At 52.2% G+C, this 18,230-nt stretch overlaps 3 protein-coding genes across 3 annotated transcripts; 2 read left to right on the forward strand and 1 right to left on the reverse strand.

Moving 5' to 3' along the window:
- Positions 1-345: 345 nt before the first annotated feature.
- TGME49_258730 (hypothetical protein) lies at positions 346-2,498 on the forward strand. The gene is made up of 3 exons (XM_002365046.1): positions 346-475; positions 812-958; positions 1,738-2,498. The coding sequence occupies exons 1-3, from the start codon at positions 424-426 to the stop codon at positions 1,992-1,994; spliced, it is 456 nt and encodes a 151-aa protein (XP_002365087.1). The 5' UTR covers positions 346-423; the 3' UTR covers positions 1,995-2,498.
- A 3,014-nt stretch (positions 2,499-5,512) lies between these two features.
- TGME49_258720 (Ubiquitin family protein, putative) lies at positions 5,513-6,894 on the forward strand. Its single transcript, XM_002365045.1, has 2 exons — positions 5,513-6,017; positions 6,587-6,894. Exons 1-2 carry the CDS (start codon positions 5,912-5,914, stop codon positions 6,700-6,702), a joined length of 222 nt encoding a protein of 73 aa, XP_002365086.1. The 5' UTR covers positions 5,513-5,911; the 3' UTR covers positions 6,703-6,894.
- A 1,970-nt stretch (positions 6,895-8,864) lies between these two features.
- TGME49_258710 (T-complex protein 10 C-terminus protein) lies at positions 8,865-17,865 on the reverse strand (the record flags this gene model as incomplete). The annotated part of the gene is made up of 9 exons (XM_002365044.1): positions 8,865-9,094; positions 9,271-9,389; positions 9,824-9,888; positions 10,158-10,273; positions 11,210-11,365; positions 11,679-13,290; positions 13,848-14,038; positions 14,548-15,621; positions 16,035-17,865. The coding sequence occupies 9 exons, from the start codon at positions 17,863-17,865 to the stop codon at positions 9,033-9,035; spliced, it is 5,226 nt and encodes a 1,741-aa protein (XP_002365085.1). The 3' UTR covers positions 8,865-9,032.
- Between the last annotated feature and the right edge of the window lie 365 nt (positions 17,866-18,230).

An 18,230-nucleotide genomic window follows, 5' to 3' on the forward strand; every position in this document is an offset into this window, starting at 1 on the left:
CGTCGCTTGAAGCCTCTACTTATCGTGTGCTCCTCGCCGAAGCGCCAGCCTTCCCCGAAAATCGTGTCTGCACCGTGCACGTATTGCGAACGTGCTTTCCCGTAGTCCTGCAGAAAAGAGGTGTGCTTCAAATAGAACGCGAGTTGGAGACAAAGTATGGGAAAAGAAATACAAGCATCTTTGTTGTTTGCCTGTCTCGGCTAGACAGAGACAGCCCTACCTTTTTTCGCTTGCACTGCATGTGACCTTCCGCTCAGCTACCTGGCAGTTCCGCTCACGGATGCTCGCAAGCCTCCAAATGGGTCCTGCTTTAGCTGGTTTGTGGATCATAGTGAAGAAGGTGTCGTTTTCTGGGAAAGTGCGTTCACTGGCGAGTAGTGATTCCTCCTTTATTCCCTGTCAACTTATCCCTTGGCTTCCCCGATGGTAGACACGAACGCCAGCAAACAGCCGGCCGCAACGGCCGACAGAAAAAGTAAGCCGCAGTTTGTTGAAAGTGGACGGTGAAATGTTCGTGTAAGGTTACGGACACAGTATCAGTTTGGCGCACCAAGGAGAAAATTCCGAGGGAAGCTTCAAAAGCATTCATGGACTCCTCGGCACATGTTGGTTCTAGGCAGTCTTCGTTGCGCTCTTGCAGACTGAACCCCCTGTTGCTCAGTTCGGACGACGACTTGGGAGCACGATAGAATGTCGTTGGCATTTAGACGTACCACGAGGATAAATATTTTCTGTCTTGCAAGGTGAGTTTTTCCGTGTCTGATGCAATGTGTGGATGTCCGTGATCTCGGTGTGTTTTGTGTTTGTTCAGGAGAACGAGGCAGCAATAGCTTTGCTTCTTGGCTCCTCGTATCCATTGTCGTTCTCCAGATCGGCCTCATGGCGGCCATGTACGTCCAAAATGTACAGATGGCAGCTCTGGGAGGCGAGAAAACCGTCCGCATTCAACACTTGGAAGGTATGGTCAGAACAAAAAGGCTTGTCTGGATCAGACTCAACAAAACTGACACGGTAACGAGGTGTGATATTGGCTCTGTTTATTCGATCTGAGGTACACCAAGGTGAACTCGTAAGATAATCGAATATAGGGTAGGCTCCTGAATGTAACGGTACAAGCTATACCCAAAGGACGCCTTAACACCAACTGAGGTGTCAAGGAGGTACAAACCGTACAAGGATTACACGTGTCCGTCTGTGCTGCTGCTTGGTTGGTTGCCAACGACTCAAATTTTGTGCGGAGTTCCATGTCGAGATTTTGTTGACTCTCTTCGAGAGGCTTGTATACTCGGCGTCCGAAATGTTGTGCTCGTTGCAAGTCTGCGTCACTTCCTAGCGGCCTGTTCTTCAGTGGCCGGAGGAACATTATCGGACAAAGTATCTGAGGGACGGGGTAAGTTTCCGCCGCGAAAGGAGCCGTTTTCATGCCCGATTTTGTTGTCGCATTGGTTCTGAAGAGAGACGAAATTAAGAGATTCGTCACGCTGTTGGTGTTTCCAGAGGCTTCCAGTGGTTCGGTACAGCTGGAGGATTCTCAGAACTTAGCGTTGTGTCTTAGAGAAGTCCTGTGCACTCCACGAGAGGAAACAGTGGTCGTTTTTGATGGTTTTTTCCTCGCGGCAAGCGATGAGGTGTCGTTGCAGCTGTTTCGGATGGGTGCGAAAGAGGTTCGGACGTTTTCTTTGCTTTTGAAGGCTTTTATAACGGTCCTGTTTTTTGTCGCCGAGTGGATTCCTGCAGCGAAGATTCTCGAACTCCAGGCGGCGCGAGCAGCAGCAGCAAAAGAAAACATGCCCTGTCCACCCTGTGAGCACCTCCATGAACAGATGGAGAAAGCGCTTAAAGTGGTACACGATGACTTTGAGAAAACTGCCGACAGGCTGGCCAACTCGGTCAACAATCTGCAGTCGAAGGTCAATCAGTACGGGAGCAAGTTTGACAACCTAATAAAGAAGGTGCAGAACAATCCGCTACTAAAGCAGTTTGGGGGGTTGTAGGGGATTCGGGATTGCCGGGTGCGGCATTCGTTTATTGATCGGGTTCGGACGACACACCGCATAATTTCGAGAGAGTCCTGGCGGGACCACGTACGAAAGATATCTGTGCAGATCTCTTTTGATGTGCATGCGGGGGAACACAAAGCTGTGGGAGAGTGTTAGGTAGAACGATGCAGATTGAGAGAGACAGACCGTCACAGTGTTGTGTGAGTGAGGAGAGTGCAGTCTCGCTACTCAGCAGATGGTCCCTTCATATCGCAAAACAGAAATAATGTGCGTGTTTCTGAGAAAGCCATTCGCTTGTCAATCTATTTTGGTTGCCCGGAGAATGCCTGTGAAAACAGAAAGGCATAAGTGCCGAGGTTTATCGCGGGCCCTTGGGCTGGTCTCGACACGCAAGCGCTTCTACGGGTAAACGCGTTTTTTTTTGTTTGACCGTTTGATTGCTGTTCAACACAGTGTAAGCATCCGCGCTTCCAAGTAGCTGTTGAAACTCAGGTTCCCAACAAACTCGGTATAAGTGACAGGAATGATGCGGGTACCGCAACACATGTGGTATCTCAAACACCCTGTGCAAGTCCAGTCGCCCGAATCGGTTGCCCAACTTTTGTGGAGAACAGGCAGCGGACTCAAGTCCATTATACAGCGGTATCATCTAGATGTCTTTTCGTTTGTTTGAAGCGGCAGCACAGCCACTGCTTGTTCGTTTTTGGAGAAGAAGCACGATGGTGCCGTTATTCGAGCCAGACGTGCAGTTGCTGCGGCACTCTCCAGCCACATTTTATGGAATTTGAAGGACCGGAAAGTGAGCGGGGCGCAAGACTGCTTTTTCCCTCAAACCATATTGGCAGGCATGTCGATGAAATGAGTAAATGAAGCGCCCTGAGAGAGTGGACTTCATATTCCGGAAACAACGAATGCTTACAGTGAAGTCGGGAGCATGTACATCTCACACGTGAAGTCCTATGTGCCACAAAAGAAGCAGTTCTTTGCATTGGCAAGCGGTTGCAAACACCGGCAGGGTATCTACCCCACTGTAGGGAACGGATACCAGCCATCCAGAAGCGTATCCCAGAAAAACGGTACTGCGATTGCATCGTCCGCAAATTGCCCTGCGATGCTCGTTCTACACGTCTTCTTTCAGAGAAAGGTGCCTTAGAGGTTGAGGATTGTAGTGTGATCAGCGGGACTGAATCTCGCCATTTTTTTTCAGATCACCGTTTTTCGCTTTGAACTACCTGTTTACAGCTTGAATTCGTACGCGAGACGGCGTTCTGAGGGGCACAACGAACTACAAAGGAAGTGTCTAGTATTGTGGTTCACAGGTTTTTTGCTCGAGCATTCGCTCTAAAAGTGCATTCCCCCTGCACTTGCAGTGGAGAGCCAAAAACCTGAAGGGACGCGGCTTTTGGTGCACTCACTCCGTAGCCGATGTGTGGTGCACTCGCGCACTCTCGTTGCACACCAACTCGTAGCGGGCCACCAAGTCGACAGTCCTACTGAGGGTTTTAATCGTAGCGCTGAGACCTAAATGCCATGAACTGCGGATTGGGGTGGGGCTGCAAAGGGAACGCAAAAATTAAACTTACCTGGCAGGCGCTCGGGGTGGCTCACGCATCACCCTGTCGTAGTTCGGAGCAGGGCACTGCACTCTGCTGCTGTGATGAGCTATGGGCTCCCAATCGGGGGTGCCAACTGCAGAATTTCTGGTAGCGGCAGGCAGCGTTCGCGCTCCTGCCACCAAGAAATTGTTCGTTGCACCAGTGACGACGCGAAGGCCACAGCGACAGAAAGACTCGTCTCGCTGGCGTGAATGTGAACGAGCGTGCTCCTTCAGGGCACCTTCGTTATCGGGATCGCGTTTCAACACACGTTTTGGGGGTCGTGTTTCGTCAACCAAGTTTCTGAATGAGATTAGACCACTTCTCTTTCCACACCGAGCAAAAAAAAATCCCGCTGCATCACTCGTGGATTTCTGGTGTGGCAATTCTTTGGAGAGGAAGGCAGCACACTCCTCAACGCACACTCACGGTCTCAGCGTGATCGAGCATCTCGCGTTTCAAATCGAGTTCCCACGAACTAACGCGACCTCCAACTTGAAATTAGGAGTGTCTTCTTCGCTGTGGCACTGTTCACAGAACTACGGTCTTACTGTGTTACCGTCGGCTTCCGGTGCCTACGTGGGCCGTGAGCATGTCAACAGAGGCGTGGCGGGCTGTAGGGAAAAAGAAGCACGATAGCAACGCGTACGATGTAGATTACCACTCTGCATTTCAGTTCAATGTGCACCGGCAGTTTCGATGGCAAATAAACGCGCTATCTGTGTGACGTGAGAGGCGACAACGCTTGTCTCCTTAGCGGAGTTAAATCAACAAGTTCCGTACAAGAACTGGCACACTCGATCTGCATCTGCCTCGCTTGTCCGTGTGGCAATCTCCCTTCGATGAAACAACTAATTGACCCCCGAAATGGTAAGTTCTGATCATGATCTCGTTAGCGAACAGAAAATCATTTTCTTTGGTGGAGAGAGGTCAGTTGACATTCGGTTTACGTGATAGTCTCCTCTCAAAACGAGCCCACGTGTTTGAGTCAGCCGGAATCTGAAACAGAGGAATCCGAGGTATGCCGTGCTGCAGAGAGATGGCGCTGGTATTGTGTTACCTGGGTGCGATAGTTCCATCAAACCAAAAGACGCTTGTAAGAAGAATAATTCAATTAACTAGGGTAAACGTTCAACAACTGCCACGAGCGTGTGAGGTTAAAAGGCAACGTATGCGCAGTCTGTATCCCTCGGTGGCTGGCGGGAATCGTACTGAGCAATTTAAGCGTTTTGGATGCGCCTTTGTTGCCTCTGTCCCAGAAACTGAGAATGAATCAACTTGACACGGAACAACATGCATCTACACACCGACAACGTAGGCAGGCTTCAAAGTCACCGGTAGCTGATCACACGACCAGCATTGTTTGACGAGCGTTTTCTCTTGGTTCTCGCTAACCTGTGGCGACATATATCGTCACGGATTTATTGCTGTGTCTTTCAGTCGCCAGAATGGCCTCTGAATCTCTGAGACACTGGCCACAGCCAGAGTCTTCCTTTCTTCTTGTATACGCTGGACCAGATATACCAGATACCCTACTCAGAACCTGGGAAAGCTTCACTTCATTCGCCGACTACACTTTCTAGCGGCAGATGATTCTTTGTCATTCTATTCATCATGAAGGGGCTTCTGAAGGGTGCTTTCCGAAACTCTCTCTAGTCCTGAACATTTTTTGCTGGTTTGTGTCGCTGAGGAAGGCTCTACAACCTCAGAAAGACACGTTCCTCTTCATTGCAATAACCGAATCTTGCTTCTTGTTTTATCTGATAGAATTTGGGCCTCGTCCAAGAGTGCTGTGGAACCTCGTCTCGTTCTGTCTCGTCGTCTATTTTCGACCTTGGTGGGTTTCCCCCTGCTTCCTGCAGCGCTTGAGTTTTTCTTCATCTTCTGTCGTAAGGTTTCCGCACTGCAGAGTTTTATGCAAGCCTCTTTTGTCTTTAGTTGCCAAGAGGAACTCAAAACAGACTTGGATCCAAATCGCGAAAACCGTCAAGAGGGCTTCGGTTGCGCCCGACAGCGCATGCATTCCCTGGTTTTTCTGGCGGCGGAACTTTCGAGTTTTTGGACAGAACGGTGTCTCCTACTCAGCTTGTCGCTTCTCGTGTCGCTTGCGATTCTCCTGCTGGTCGCTAAGTTTTCGATTTCTTTGGGGCTTTGTCATCTTGCTCTTCGGGGGGCTTGTTTCCTCTTTTCTTCGGCTGTCGTGCTGGCCTGACGACGCTGGAACCCAGCCTCTCTTGGCGTGTCGTTCTCAAGACGGGATTTTCTTGTCCATTTTGCTTTTCTTTCGATTTGTCTGGTCCCGAATTCCTCGCCAAGATGATTGAAGTCATTCTCAACGACCGTCTCGGGAGGAAGATCCGGGTCAAATGCAACCCGGACGACACCGTCGGGGATCTGAAGAAACTTGTCGCGGCCCAGTGCGGTAAGTTCCCTGCTTTACTAAAACGTGAAACGAAGCCTCGCACCTGTTGAGTAACTGGGTGTTTGCGCCCACTAGATGTTGGACGCTGGCAAATACACGAGATGCTTTTGAAGAAAAATAACTCCCTTCAAACTCTAAAGTGGTGCCTGTTGTCATTTGGAGGACAGGTACGCAGCTGCTGCGTAGTCTGTTCAGGCATAAACCTTAACTTTGCTGCGAAGAAGCGAGTGTCTGGCTTGTAGACGGCAGCCTTTTTCCTTGTGGATAAAACAGATTTTCGTCGTAGAGGAAAACTCTTTCCCCGACTGTCACAAACAAACTAGGGGGCACCCGCAGCTCTTTCCCAGCTACGTGCTAGTGGTTGCGAAAGGGAAGAGGCGTTTCCTCATATTTTTATTCGAGTTTTCTCGTTTTTTCACGTTTATTGGGGGATTCTTGATGTTCTTTGTTCAAATGTACTGCATGTCGCCGACCGGGTCGTTCTCGACAGGAGGCATATCGTAGGAAAAGTCTCCGGAGGCCATGTTCTGTTTATGCGCCACTCTGCAAGTTCGTTTGTGCCTTTTCAGGGACAAGAGCGGATAAAATTCGCATTCAAAAGTGGTACACCATTTACAAGGACCACATTACTCTCGAGGACTACGAGATCCACGACGGGATGGGCTTGGAGCTGTACTACAATTGATGTCTCTGCAGAGAGCGACTTCGTTCAGGGTCGCGGGCGGTTGCACAGAGACTGTAGCGCACGCGTCTCTGTGCCTTCCAACTTTTCGTCTAGTCTCTGTATTCTCCGGGCACTCGGGTTTCTTTCACGTCAAATAAAACTTGCAGACTTCTAGGTTTGGCCGCAGCTTCTTGTAAAGAACTTTCGCTTTTCCTCGGACACCTCTCACGCAGCCTTCTTGTCTCCGCTTCTCTCTGTGGACCGCTCACTGTTTTCGCGTCAGTCCTCTGTTCGTCTGGGTCTGCGGACCTGACACAGTCTCGAGCACTCCTTTACACAGATCAGCTCACGCCACCCGCAGAGCTACTTTTGTCACGGTAGAAACACATCGATCGTTGCTCGCTTCGCTACCCACTATACACCTCTCTCGTCCCGTTCGCGTTTTCCAGCAAATGCATGAAATGAATCGAAAGTTCAAAAGGCAAAGCCAGACGATGTTAAGACAAGCGCCCTGCGTCACCTGAGATGTTCCGCTTTCCAAACAACTGCGCTTTTGCACGATGTCACCGCTGTTGGAGGAAACGCGGATTTATGACGGCGAAGCGCCACAAAAATGTGACACATGCAAACCCCCTGAATTTGTGCGCAACTCGAAGGCACGACGTCAAGAAAATGACTGAACACCGAGTAACCGAGAGAGAGGTAGAACCTCTATCTGTGGACTGAGAAGATTGAAACGGAGATACATGGAGACATAGGACGCATGTCAGTGTGTACAAGAGGCGACACACATTCTCAATGAACGATACCATTTCTTCCAGTTCCCCCATCGACGTACTAGCAAATTCAGAACCCGGTGAGGCTCTTCCTTCTCCACCTCCGAAAGGGCGGCCAACCGCATCCACTGCTTCTCTAAGTTCTTGCCAAGCGCCGTCACGGCGGTGATTAAAAACTCGACCCTTGCACACACGCCTCCCGCCACATAAAAAAAAAGTCAAAAACTTTCGAAAAAAGGGTGGTGACAGGAGTGAAGTCGTACCAAGGAAGCTGTCGTGGGAAGTCCTGGATAACTCACTGAGTTAAACAGAGTAAATCTGAATACTTCTCTTTTCGGTCGATTTCGGCTGCTGGGAGTAGCAGACTAAACGCTGACTCTCGCAGACATCCCCGCTCTGCATGCGGTTCACAACCACGAAAGAAAGAGAAAAGAACAGCAGAACGAAGACAAGCCGCTCGACACATGCGGCACAACTCGTCCTGGAAGCTCCTTCGAAGACCTGTACGTGTCTGTGAATGAGCATATAACATATATCTGTATCTGTCTATCTATCTATCTCTCTCTCTCTCTATATATATATATGAATATGTTTCTGTGCCAGTACATACTGGGACTGGATTGTGTGTTGAGGTTTGCGAGAGTGCAGGGATTTGTGTATTTCTCGGAGCGCGCTTCGGCGCAGAAGATTCGTAAGCATTTATGTGCATGCCTGCATGCAATTCAGTTTCTCCCGCATCTGCACTGTCAAAAACAGCGGAGAAATACTTGAGAAATCTCATTTTTTAAACGTTTGGGAAAGTGGACGGGGAACAAAGAACTAAAGAAGAAACCGAAGCAACGAGACACCGGACACAGAGACTTTTAAAACGGCAAGAATCCAAGCTGCGCAGTTCGGAATCTGCGTAAATATCCGATTATCTTCACTATCCCAGCACGCACGCGCCAAAAACTTCCAGTATGCCTGTGGGCAAAAATATACATTTATATAGATGTACACATCTATAATATACCTATATACATATATATGCATACATGCACAGATAAAACAATGCATAGTTGACATGGCCTCGCGACGAGCATGGACTTTGCAAAGGTAACTCTTTGACAAGAGTGAATTTCTGGAGAAGAAAATCACAAGAATATGTGTCGCAGGTCTCGCAGGATTCATGAGAAAAAGAGGGAAGGGAGAACCCCCATAACCTCCTCAAGTGCAGTGAGATGGACGGCAGAACGCAATACGCATTTGCAACTTTTATGTGCTGAGCTGCTGTCCACCGGTACCCCGGAATACGTGCACGCCGCTGGAGCTCCTTTCTGCTTTTTTTTTAAAATAGAAAAAGGAGTTGTTTGTTGACAAGACAAAGACAAGCGCCCTCTCTGGAATCCCTCTTTTTCGTCTTTTTTTCTGTCAATTTACACTCCGCCTTCGTCTCTTTCGCGCTGCTCTGCTGTCTCTCTTGCAGGTTCGCCTTCTGCTCGCGCCCGCCGGCCTTCCTGAGAGGACGGCGTCTGCTTCCTCAAGCATTTTCTTGCTTTTATTCTCTTTTGTCGTCTCGACAAGAGGGAAGGAAAATCACGAGGCAGAAGCTGTGCATGCGGTTCCGGCCTGCGTAGGCAATTTGACTTGGCGGGTGCCTGGAAGAGAAAAAAGCAGCGAAAACGCGTAAAAACAATTTCCTCGACGTTGCAGCAAAGACACCCACACCGGGGACTTGTCTCTGCGACATGTCTGTTTTTCGAAGTCCAGAGGAAGAGGACGTGGAGAGGACAGTCACACGCATTCCAAATAAGAAAAGATTAAACAGGCCTACCATCAGGGAAGGTTATCTCTTCGGCTTTGTTCGTAAAAATCTCCTTTTTAATGCCGTTGCTGAAAAGAATCTGCACATGACCGTCGGAGAACTGAACCTCGCGCTGACCGTCAGCAAATCTGGAGAAAAACAGAGGAAAAAAAAGAAAACGAAAAAACTTCAAAACACAAGAAGCGCAGACACAGGAGGCAAGACAGACACAAACTCTCTGTCACTCCCTCCCCTCGTGTCAATCCATACAGATCCAGATATACATATATATACATATATATACACACTAGAGATAAACGGGTAGACGATAAAGATAGGGACATGTGTGAAGCTGTGCATAAAGACGCACCAAACGACACTTGACATTATGCAAGGAAGCAGAAACACACGAAAAAGCCCATACAGTAACCACACGCATATACATATATACATATATATATATACATATATATTTATATATATGTATATATGTGTATGCGTGCAAATGTGACAGTGTATACATGTGGAGTTGGTTTTCAGTGAGCTGGAGAGAGGAGAGACGAAAAGCAACGTGGTTATTCACCTGTTGTATTTCTTGCCATCTGGCAGCGTATACTGGAGGATGTTCTGCTCGGCGAAATGGTAGATCTGAAAAAAAGACACTCTGCTGCGGTAGCTGTGAGAACGGGGAAACTCCGCGCATGCGGGTGACGCAAACGCCTGAATGCGGACTGTCTACACACCCTGTGGAAGGAACGGAAGACGCCGGGAGGCAGAGAAGAAGAGAGAACACTACAGAACGAAGGGGGGTGCAGAGGAGAAGGAGACGAAACGACAAAGAGCAAGAAAGCAGCCTGATTACAGGAGAGAAAACAGAAGAGAGGCCGCAAACAGACGCGGAGAACGAGGAAACGCACATGTGTTTCGTCTCGCGTCGAAATACGAAGATCTCCGTTGACGAAGAGAACAAAGTTCCATCCGTTGTTCGCCTGAACCTTCTGCAAGCCACTTTCGTAAAGCAGTCGTCGCAGACCTGAAGAAAAAATACATTTACTACATTTCACGAGACATGACTACACATTCAGTGCCTTGTATTATCTTAATTGCCAGGCGTGACTGTCTCTCCCAACTCATGCACATCGTAAACAGACAAATCCGAGAAGTTCGTACACAGCTGAACAGCTTGGACATTTAAATAGGCACAAGTGTATACGTATATTCATATATATATATATATATATATATATATGTTTGAAATTGAATGGAGATGTAGATGGAGTAAAGAAGGGGATACATGTGTAATCATGAAAATCTGTAACTCCAACTGCACATCTTAGCCGAGAAATCCAGAAAACTCAATTTGCGTTGCTTTCCAAGAAATACCAAAGTGAACATCGACAACTAGCATGACACATTTCAACTGTCCTACATTGGACGCATTCTATGTGAGGTAGAAAATAGCGAAAACCACATATATGTACATGCATTTACACGAATGATTTGCAGAGAACTGTGTTTTCTGGTCTGCTGCTGGGGAACGCCATCGGGAACAGTTGTGTGCACATGCTTTGCGAGCCTGTACCTATATAGATTTACAGATACAGATGCCATTGTCTTCAATATGTATTTGAGAATTAGACATGGTCGCTGCACAATTTCGGAGAATCCAGCGTACATTCGAAAAATTAACATTGGTGTACACGCTGCGCAAGTACGATATTGACTCTGATCGTCTCCTCCCTTCCCAAAGAGACAACACCCGGCGCAGCAGTTCTACTGCGAGATGTACAGAAATTATCACCATTTAAATCTCTTTGAATCTATGTATCTCTATTTATATCTATTTATGCATACCTACATACACATATATATATATATATATGTACGTATCTTTCTCTGTTGATCTACTGATAGAGATGTGGAAGTCTCGACGATTTTTTAATTTTCAGAAATGTTTCTTGAGTTTGACCTGTGTGGTAGATGATTTCTCTTCGTCCTGCCTTTTCTTTTTCGTGAGCAATGTCTCCGGGATTTTTCAAAAGTTGAAAGAGCGCCTCGCGGCCGCGCTGAAAAGGACCGTCGAAGTCGAACTGAAGAAGATCCTGCATGCTACGCCGGAAGTGACCTGCGAAAAAAGAAAACCACTGTCTCGGATGTGTACTTCCGCGGGGACAGATGCGTTTCTGGGGGTGCTTCAGCCATTACAGAAATTCTTTCTCCAATACCGAATCGAGTACCGTGGCAGTGGAAGGGGAAACACAGGAAAGAAAACAGGGCCTTGGCAAAGAGGCGGACACGCTCCGTTCTCTGTCCCTTTTCTCTGTCTTTTCCTTCACTTTGTCTTTCTTTTCTTGTCTTCCTTTCCTCTTCCTTCTCTTCCTCTTCCTTCCTTTCCTCTTCCTTCTGTTGCTCTCCTTTGTCTCGCATCTGTCGCCTACGTGGACTGAACTGTGCGGCCTCTGCACTTCCTGGTGGCTTCTCTTCCACCCTCCTCCGAGTGCCATTTCTCTCCTCCAAAGAAGACGCGCTCTCCCCGGTGTCTGCCGTCTTCTCTCTTCCATCCTCGCCGGCCTCCAACGACGTCGTCGCCTCCGAAGACTTGCGAGCTTCACTGGCAGCGGGAAACGTCAGAGAGGCGCGAGCCGCGCGATTCGACCCAGCGAAAAACTGCGGACTTGGCGCGCTCGGCAACGCCGCAGCTGAGCAGAGGGCAGGCGAAACCACGTACGAGGGCGGAGAAGGCGTCAGGGAAGACTTTCGTTCCCATGCATGCTCCCCCACGGTCGCTCTCTGAGCAAACGCCGGTTCCTCAGACTTTCTGACAGCTTCCCCCGAGACGCCCGCCTCTACATCCTGCCCCGAAATCAAAAAAGGAAGTCCACGATTCTCCGCGACTCGCGACAAGCCGCTCGGAAACGGAGAAGCCGCCGCCGGCGAAGGTCGGCATGTCGCCGAATGTCTGTACACCTGACACGTTCGATCCGTTGGCGGCGGGAGAAGCCCCGGCCCTCGCAGGTGCGGAGACACCTGGGCGTCGGCGCCAAAGGAGGCGCCTGGAACTGCATGCGTTGCACAAGCACTATTTGCATGCGTCGAGAAACTTGTGGCTGCATGCGTTTCGGACGGAGACTGCGCGTGACCATCTTCTCCCTCGCTTCGCGGAGGAAGACTGGTGCGAGCACTCGCACTTTCTTCCTCTCTGCGTCTCGCCGCAATCAAGCGCCTCTGTCTCTCCAACTCCCACTGCTGAGCTTCCAGCTGTTCCTGCTGATGCCTCAGCTGCTCTTCGTACGCTCGAAGTTGTGTCACCAGAACAGAAGAAGAGGACGAAGAGGCAGAAGAAGAAAACGAAGACGGGGGGACGGCTATGCGCGGAGCGGAAGGGTCTTTCGGTTTCTCGGATTCGTTTCTGAGAGCGGAAGACGAGACTTGGAGAGTTGTCTCGACAGCTTCTTCCCAATCGGAGAGAGAGAGGCGATTCGTCGCATGCATCGGAGCGTCGGATTCAGGACCGACGCTGAGAGCAAGTTCTCTCGAATCTCTCACCGGTCGTCCACCCGCATCACCTTCTCTTTCTTCTCTTTCCCTTCGTTCTGTGCCGCCTTCTCGCTCTTCATTCTTCTCTGTTTCTCCTCGCGCTCCTCTCCGTTCATCTCCTGAAGAGCGGCTGCCAGACCTCAGTCTCCGGTGACTGTTCTCGAGTTCCGGGAGATCCGAGGGCCGAGACGAAGAGCTGACGAGCGAGAGTTTCGGCTTCCTTTCTTCAGGAGAGAAGCTTCGATCGTCCAAGAGGGCGCCGCAAAGAAACGCTTCCCGCTTCGAGCCTTCACGCGCGGCGCGGGGTGTACGTACACCTGAGTGCGGCTCGAGGCCGCCCGCTCGCGCCGAGAGGAAGGCGCCTTTCTTTCCCTTCGAGGCTGAACGAAACTGCTGCTCCGCCAGAGACAGTTCCTCCTTCAACGCGCAGTTCTCTTCTTGTACAATTTCCTTCTCGCGTCTCAGTCGCTGGACTGTCGCGCGCCATCTCTCCTTCGCCGTTCGAAACTCTTCCTGCAAAGCGACAGAGGAGGCGAAAAAGCAGAAAAGAAAACTGTTCACTCCATCACGTTCCCTTACTTGCCTGTCTGCCCTCGCCGCCGCGTTCCTCTTCAGGTCGTTGTTCACTCCAGATATCCAGGTGCTTCTCTTTTCTCATCTTTGTCTTTCTCTGCAATGCAGGTTTGCCTCCCTCTTCCTGCTCGCCTCTCTCGCGTTCTGGCCTCCTGCCTTCCTCGCCTGCTGGTCTCTTTTTCCAAGACTCTGCTGCAGTCTTTACCCAGAAGGAGTTTTCGGTCGCTGAAGCTGAAAAGACCTTGGCGCGGTGTCAATGTTCGAGCGAGGGTCATCTGGGCGTCCGCTCTCTCACAGGAACAAGTCCAGATGCATCGCGACTATTTTTATGGCCGCGACAAGTGCGGCAGCAATGGACAGCTGAATCGTCTGTATCTCACTTCGACTGGAGTCACATGTTGTGCGCGCGTCCGAAAAGTTTCCACGCCGACTTTCTGCCTCGGCGAGTCGCAGCAAATCTGGAGGCGCTGTTGCCTCTTTCTCGCAGCTCTACTCACCTGCACTTCCTCGAGACGGCTCTGCAGCGCGCGATGCCTCTCCTGCTGCTCCTGCTGCTGCTGAACAGACTCTCGCAGTTTCGCTCTCTCGGTCGCTACGCGTCGTTTCTCGCGCAGCACAGCTTGCCGGCCTGCCTCGACTTCTCTCATCGCGAGCCGCCGCTCCTCTTCCACGCTGCGGTGCAGCGCCTCTGAACAGCCACACAGAGACGCCCGGCGACGCATTTCCTCGGGAACGCGGCGGAACGGCTGCGAGCGCGCCAACGAAAGAAAGAAACGTTCAAACCCGGTTGAACCGAGAGAAGAAAACACGAGCATGCAGTTGACGGTGGTTGGGCGTCGCGAAATCCCCTTGACGGAAGCGGCTTACGGTTCCACGCGTCCTCCCCTTCGTCATGAGAACCACAAGAAACACGCTGAAAACGAGCTGAACTCTCTGTGTGCAAGGAACATCAAGATCTGAACTTCCACGTCAGCCCGCAGTCCATACAACATACACCGCAGAACAAGTCGGCGTCTCAAACAGAAGCGACAAGAGTCAAGAGCGAGAAGAACTCGGATCCGAGGACCAGCGACATGCGTTCCGTGCTGTGTTGGGTTGTTTGCCTTCGCGGAACAGAGACGCCCGTCAGACCCCGGATTCCCCCTCCTCCAAAAATCCAAACCCCACTCGCAGCGGTCGATCTCGACTTCTCTCTACCTCGTTCGTAGGCCAGGTCGTTTCGCTGCTTCTGCAGCTCTGTAGAAATGCGTCTCAGCCGCGCTTCCCCATCACGCAGTCGCTGAAGTTGAAGTTTCAGCAGCTCGAGTCTGCTTTCGAGGACTGCTGGTGAACAGGCGTCCTTCTCTTCTCTCCGGAGCGTCTCTCCACTGTGAAAGCCACCCACAGAACTCCCTCCGAGTTCCAGCTGTTCTCTGTGTTCTGCGTATCCCGCTGCAGGCGTCTCCGCGCAGAGAAGCGCGTCTTCGTCTCTCTGCGCCCTGCTCCTGCCCGACTCAGAGGCTGGCGAGACGGAAGACGGCCGCTGCGGAAAACATGGCAGACGAGAGGTGGGGACGCGCGCTTCGGCGCCGTAGAACCGGCTGCGAACGAGGTCGGAGATCGGCGCCGAGTCCTCCCCTCGCGCGTCTCCTTCGCGTCGCTCCGCAGGCACTCCCCGAGGGACGTCAGCGAGGCCTGCGGCGAACGCGTCGTCGTCGAGTTCAGACGCAGTGGAAAACGACTTGGAGAGAACGCCGACATGAGTCGAACTCGAAGTCTGCTCCGGCCCATCGGCTGTCGTGACACTCGCGCTGCTCCCAGTGCGCGTGCTCGCCAGGTGTACGTACACCCGGTCTGCGGGCTTCGCTTCGCGCGCCTTTCCGTCTCTCTCAAGTTCGCTTTCGAACTCGCTTGCGTCTTCCAACGCATCGCGCTGGTTCGCCGAGGCTCCCGCCGCCAGGTCTCTTCCAGCTCTCTGAGAGAGCGGAGCTCTGCTTTCTCGCTCGCTCGGTCTTCGTGACGCCTCGACGCGTCTCCACGCCCCTGTCTCTCGCCCGGCGTCACCGCAGCGTCTCTGGAGGCCGCGTTCAGACTCTGGAGTTGCACAGAAACTGCGACTGCTCTCGCGCTCCTCCTGCTCCGGCGCGTCTTCTCTCGACTTCGCTCTCTTGTCTTCCTCGGCCGGCTCGCCGTTGCGCTCTCTCCACTCTCTATGCGGCTTCTCGTTCAGCGAGGCGAACAACGGCAGATCTCGGGCGCCTCGGCATCTCTCGCTTCCCGTTTCTTCGCTCTCTGAGAGACACAGTAAAACAGGCTCGAAGCGTGACCCAAAATAGTCTTTGCGTCTCCCGTTCTTTCTCCCTCTTCCTCGTTCACGCGACACTCTCCCCTTCTCCTCCTTTTCCACTCTGCAAACCTCCGCCATTTTCTTGAAGAAACTCCCAGAGATGTGCACAGGACTCGAACGAGAAAAGAGACTCGCTCTCCTTCTTCTCGCTCTCTCGCTCTCCCATGCGCAGGCTTCAATACAGAAACGCATCTTTCCCGGCTCTCAGACTGGCTTTCTCCTGGCCAACAAGAGTTGCTGATTCCAGTTGCACCTGAGAACCCTCTAAGGGTGGATTCGAAAAACGCGAAAGCGACGCCTCGAACTCTCGACTCACGCTGGGATCCTCGATCTAGCGCGTCTGCCTCTTTCGTCTCACCTTCTCCGAAGCTGTAGATCAAGTCGTGCGAGGCGTCGGCGCCGCGTCTCGACGCAAGTTGTCCAGGCCGGTTCCGCTCAAAGGCATTGTCTCCGGTGTACGTATAACGGCTTTCCGCGCGTTCGCCCGGCGCTTCGCGCAGCGGCAGACCCCATCCCGTTTTTGTGTCTCCCTTCCTTTCGTGGACCCCCGCGTCGCTTGCCTCCTCTGGACTGGCTGTCCAGACAAGAGACACGGCGTCGTCTTCTCTCTCGAACGCGTCCTCTCCCTCTTCCTCCCAGTCTCTCTGAGGTCCTCGCAAAGTGCAGTCGAAACCGGCGACTCGCGCTCCTCTCGTCAGGCGTCCTTCTCTTCTCCCTCCAGTCTTCTCCATCTTCTCATCGTCCTCTCTGTCCGCCATCTCTTCCGTTGCTTCTCTGCCTTCGTCTCGCACTGGCGGCCTTTGTCGGTCTCGGCCGGCGTCTCCTCGTCTGAAGCAGGAAGCGTCGGCGTTGGCCTCGCGCGTTCCGTCGGGAGAGGACTCGGCTTGACGGTCGAGAGTCGCGGCTCCAGAGGAGTTCTCCCGCGAAGCGGACGCTCTGAATCGCGCGGCGAACGCAGCCTGCAACCCCCCGCGCCTCCTCAAGAAAGGCCGAGGACTCACGCCGCCGCCTCTCTGCTTCCCTCGCATTTTCTCCGAGTCGGAAGAAACAAGCGACGCAGCCGGAGACACTTCGCGAATCTCCGATTTGGTTCGAGTCGTTTTCACAGAGTGCGAGAGCGACCTCGAGAAAAGCAAAGAGTCTTCTCCTTCTCCTCTTCCTCTTTCTGAAGACGGACAGATGTCGAAGCTCCTCTCCCAATCGCGCCCGCGAAAACGCCCGGCCTCACCCTCTCCCTCCACGTCCGCAGCCGTCTCCGAGGAGACTCCTGACTCGCGGGGACTCTGCCTCCACCCCACACTGTCTCCGGTGTCTGCACGGTCCTCTCGGCTGGCCGCTGCCGCTCGGAGACCAGACGCCTCGCCTTTCCGCAGAGACCCGCGGCCTGCCGACGTGAGGAAACCGCAGCGGACTCTCTTCTCTCCCGGAGTGCGTTTCTGTTCTTTGTCCTGTGGCTCTTGCTCTCGACTCTGAGGACAGGCGCGCAGCCGCGCCTCCTCCTGCGCTAAGGCTCGCTCGAGAAGCGTCTCGAAGTTTCCGTCTGCATGCAGTCCTACTGGGACATCGTCCAAGTTCACTGGAGACTTCCGAGGACGCTTCTCCTCAAAAAGCAGATCCGGTGGCGCTCGCAGGGGCGGCGAAGGAGGCACTGCCCGCGGCGGCGGATATTCTCTCCACCAGTCTAAAGGATCTGGAGAAGAAGACGAAGAAGAGGAAGATGAAGCAGAGGAAGACGAAGCAGAGGAAGATGAAGCAGAGGAAGATGAAGCAGAGGAAGATGAAGAAGAGGAAGACGAAGAAGAGGAAGATGAAGAAGACGACGAAGAGGAAGAGGCAGAAGTAGCGGCGGAACGGTGTGGAACTTTAGAGAGTTCGTCAGATTTCTTTTCAGGGAGAGAAGCAGAGTTTTCCAGTTTTGTGTTTGTCTGGTGGGAAGAGTAGGAGACACTCAGTCTCTCGATACTGCCTGCGTTTTCGCCTGCGCGGCCGCCTGGCTCCGAGCTGAGAGACAGGCGTCTCCGAGCCCTGACCGCGGATGTTCCGCCTACTGAGTTTCTCGACTTTTCTCCGAGCTTCTGGGCATCTTTGTACGAGGAGCCAATCGAGCGATACGAAGCGCGTAAGGACGCCTCGTCTGCACTCGCATGCAAAGAAAGATTCGCTTCCCTGGACCTGCGCGGGTGACTCATAGTTCTCTCCGGTGCAGATCACTTCTCGCCCAAAAGGACTCTGCGAGACAGCAGCCTTCGTTCCAGGCCTCCCGATGAAACGCAGGACACAGTGAACAGCACTATCTGTGAAACGTTTGCATGCGCATGCTGCTTTTCGAGTGGACGCTGGAGTCCTCAGCAGCGGGTGCTCTCAACGCGGCCAAGAAATACACGGCAGAACTCGGCTCTGGCGATCAAAGCTGGAGACGCGTCTCTGCAGCCTCGACGTCGTCCCTCACGCGGTGCTTCGAGGAGCAGCTTCCTGAGCGAGAAGAAGTGGAGCATGCAGAATCTGTTCTCCCTCGGAGGAGGCGGGCGAGCCCCGGAGGCTGCTCGACACTTGT

The sequence above is a fragment of the Toxoplasma gondii genome, chromosome VIIb (assembly GCF_000006565.2).
Source record: "Toxoplasma gondii ME49 chromosome VIIb, whole genome shotgun sequence".
In the NCBI taxonomy this organism is placed as follows: Eukaryota; Apicomplexa; class Conoidasida; order Eucoccidiorida; family Sarcocystidae; genus Toxoplasma; species Toxoplasma gondii.

Bases quoted from the DNA above. Each gene is read 5' to 3' on its own strand.
- TGME49_258730 (XM_002365046.1), top strand. From the start codon at position 424: ATGGTAGACACGAACGCCAGCAAACAGCCGGCCGCAACGGCCGACAGA. The intron at 476-811 runs GTAAGCCGCAGT...GTGTTTGTTCAG, and splicing joins CGCAACGGCCGACAGAAAAA to GAGAACGAGGCAGCAATAGC. The intron at 959-1,737 runs GTATGGTCAGAA...GGATTCCTGCAG, and splicing joins CCGCATTCAACACTTGGAAG to CGAAGATTCTCGAACTCCAG.
- TGME49_258720 (XM_002365045.1), top strand. From the start codon at position 5,912: ATGATTGAAGTCATTCTCAACGACCGTCTCGGGAGGAAGATCCGGGTC. The intron at 6,018-6,586 runs GTAAGTTCCCTG...GTGCCTTTTCAG, and splicing joins ACTTGTCGCGGCCCAGTGCG to GGACAAGAGCGGATAAAATT.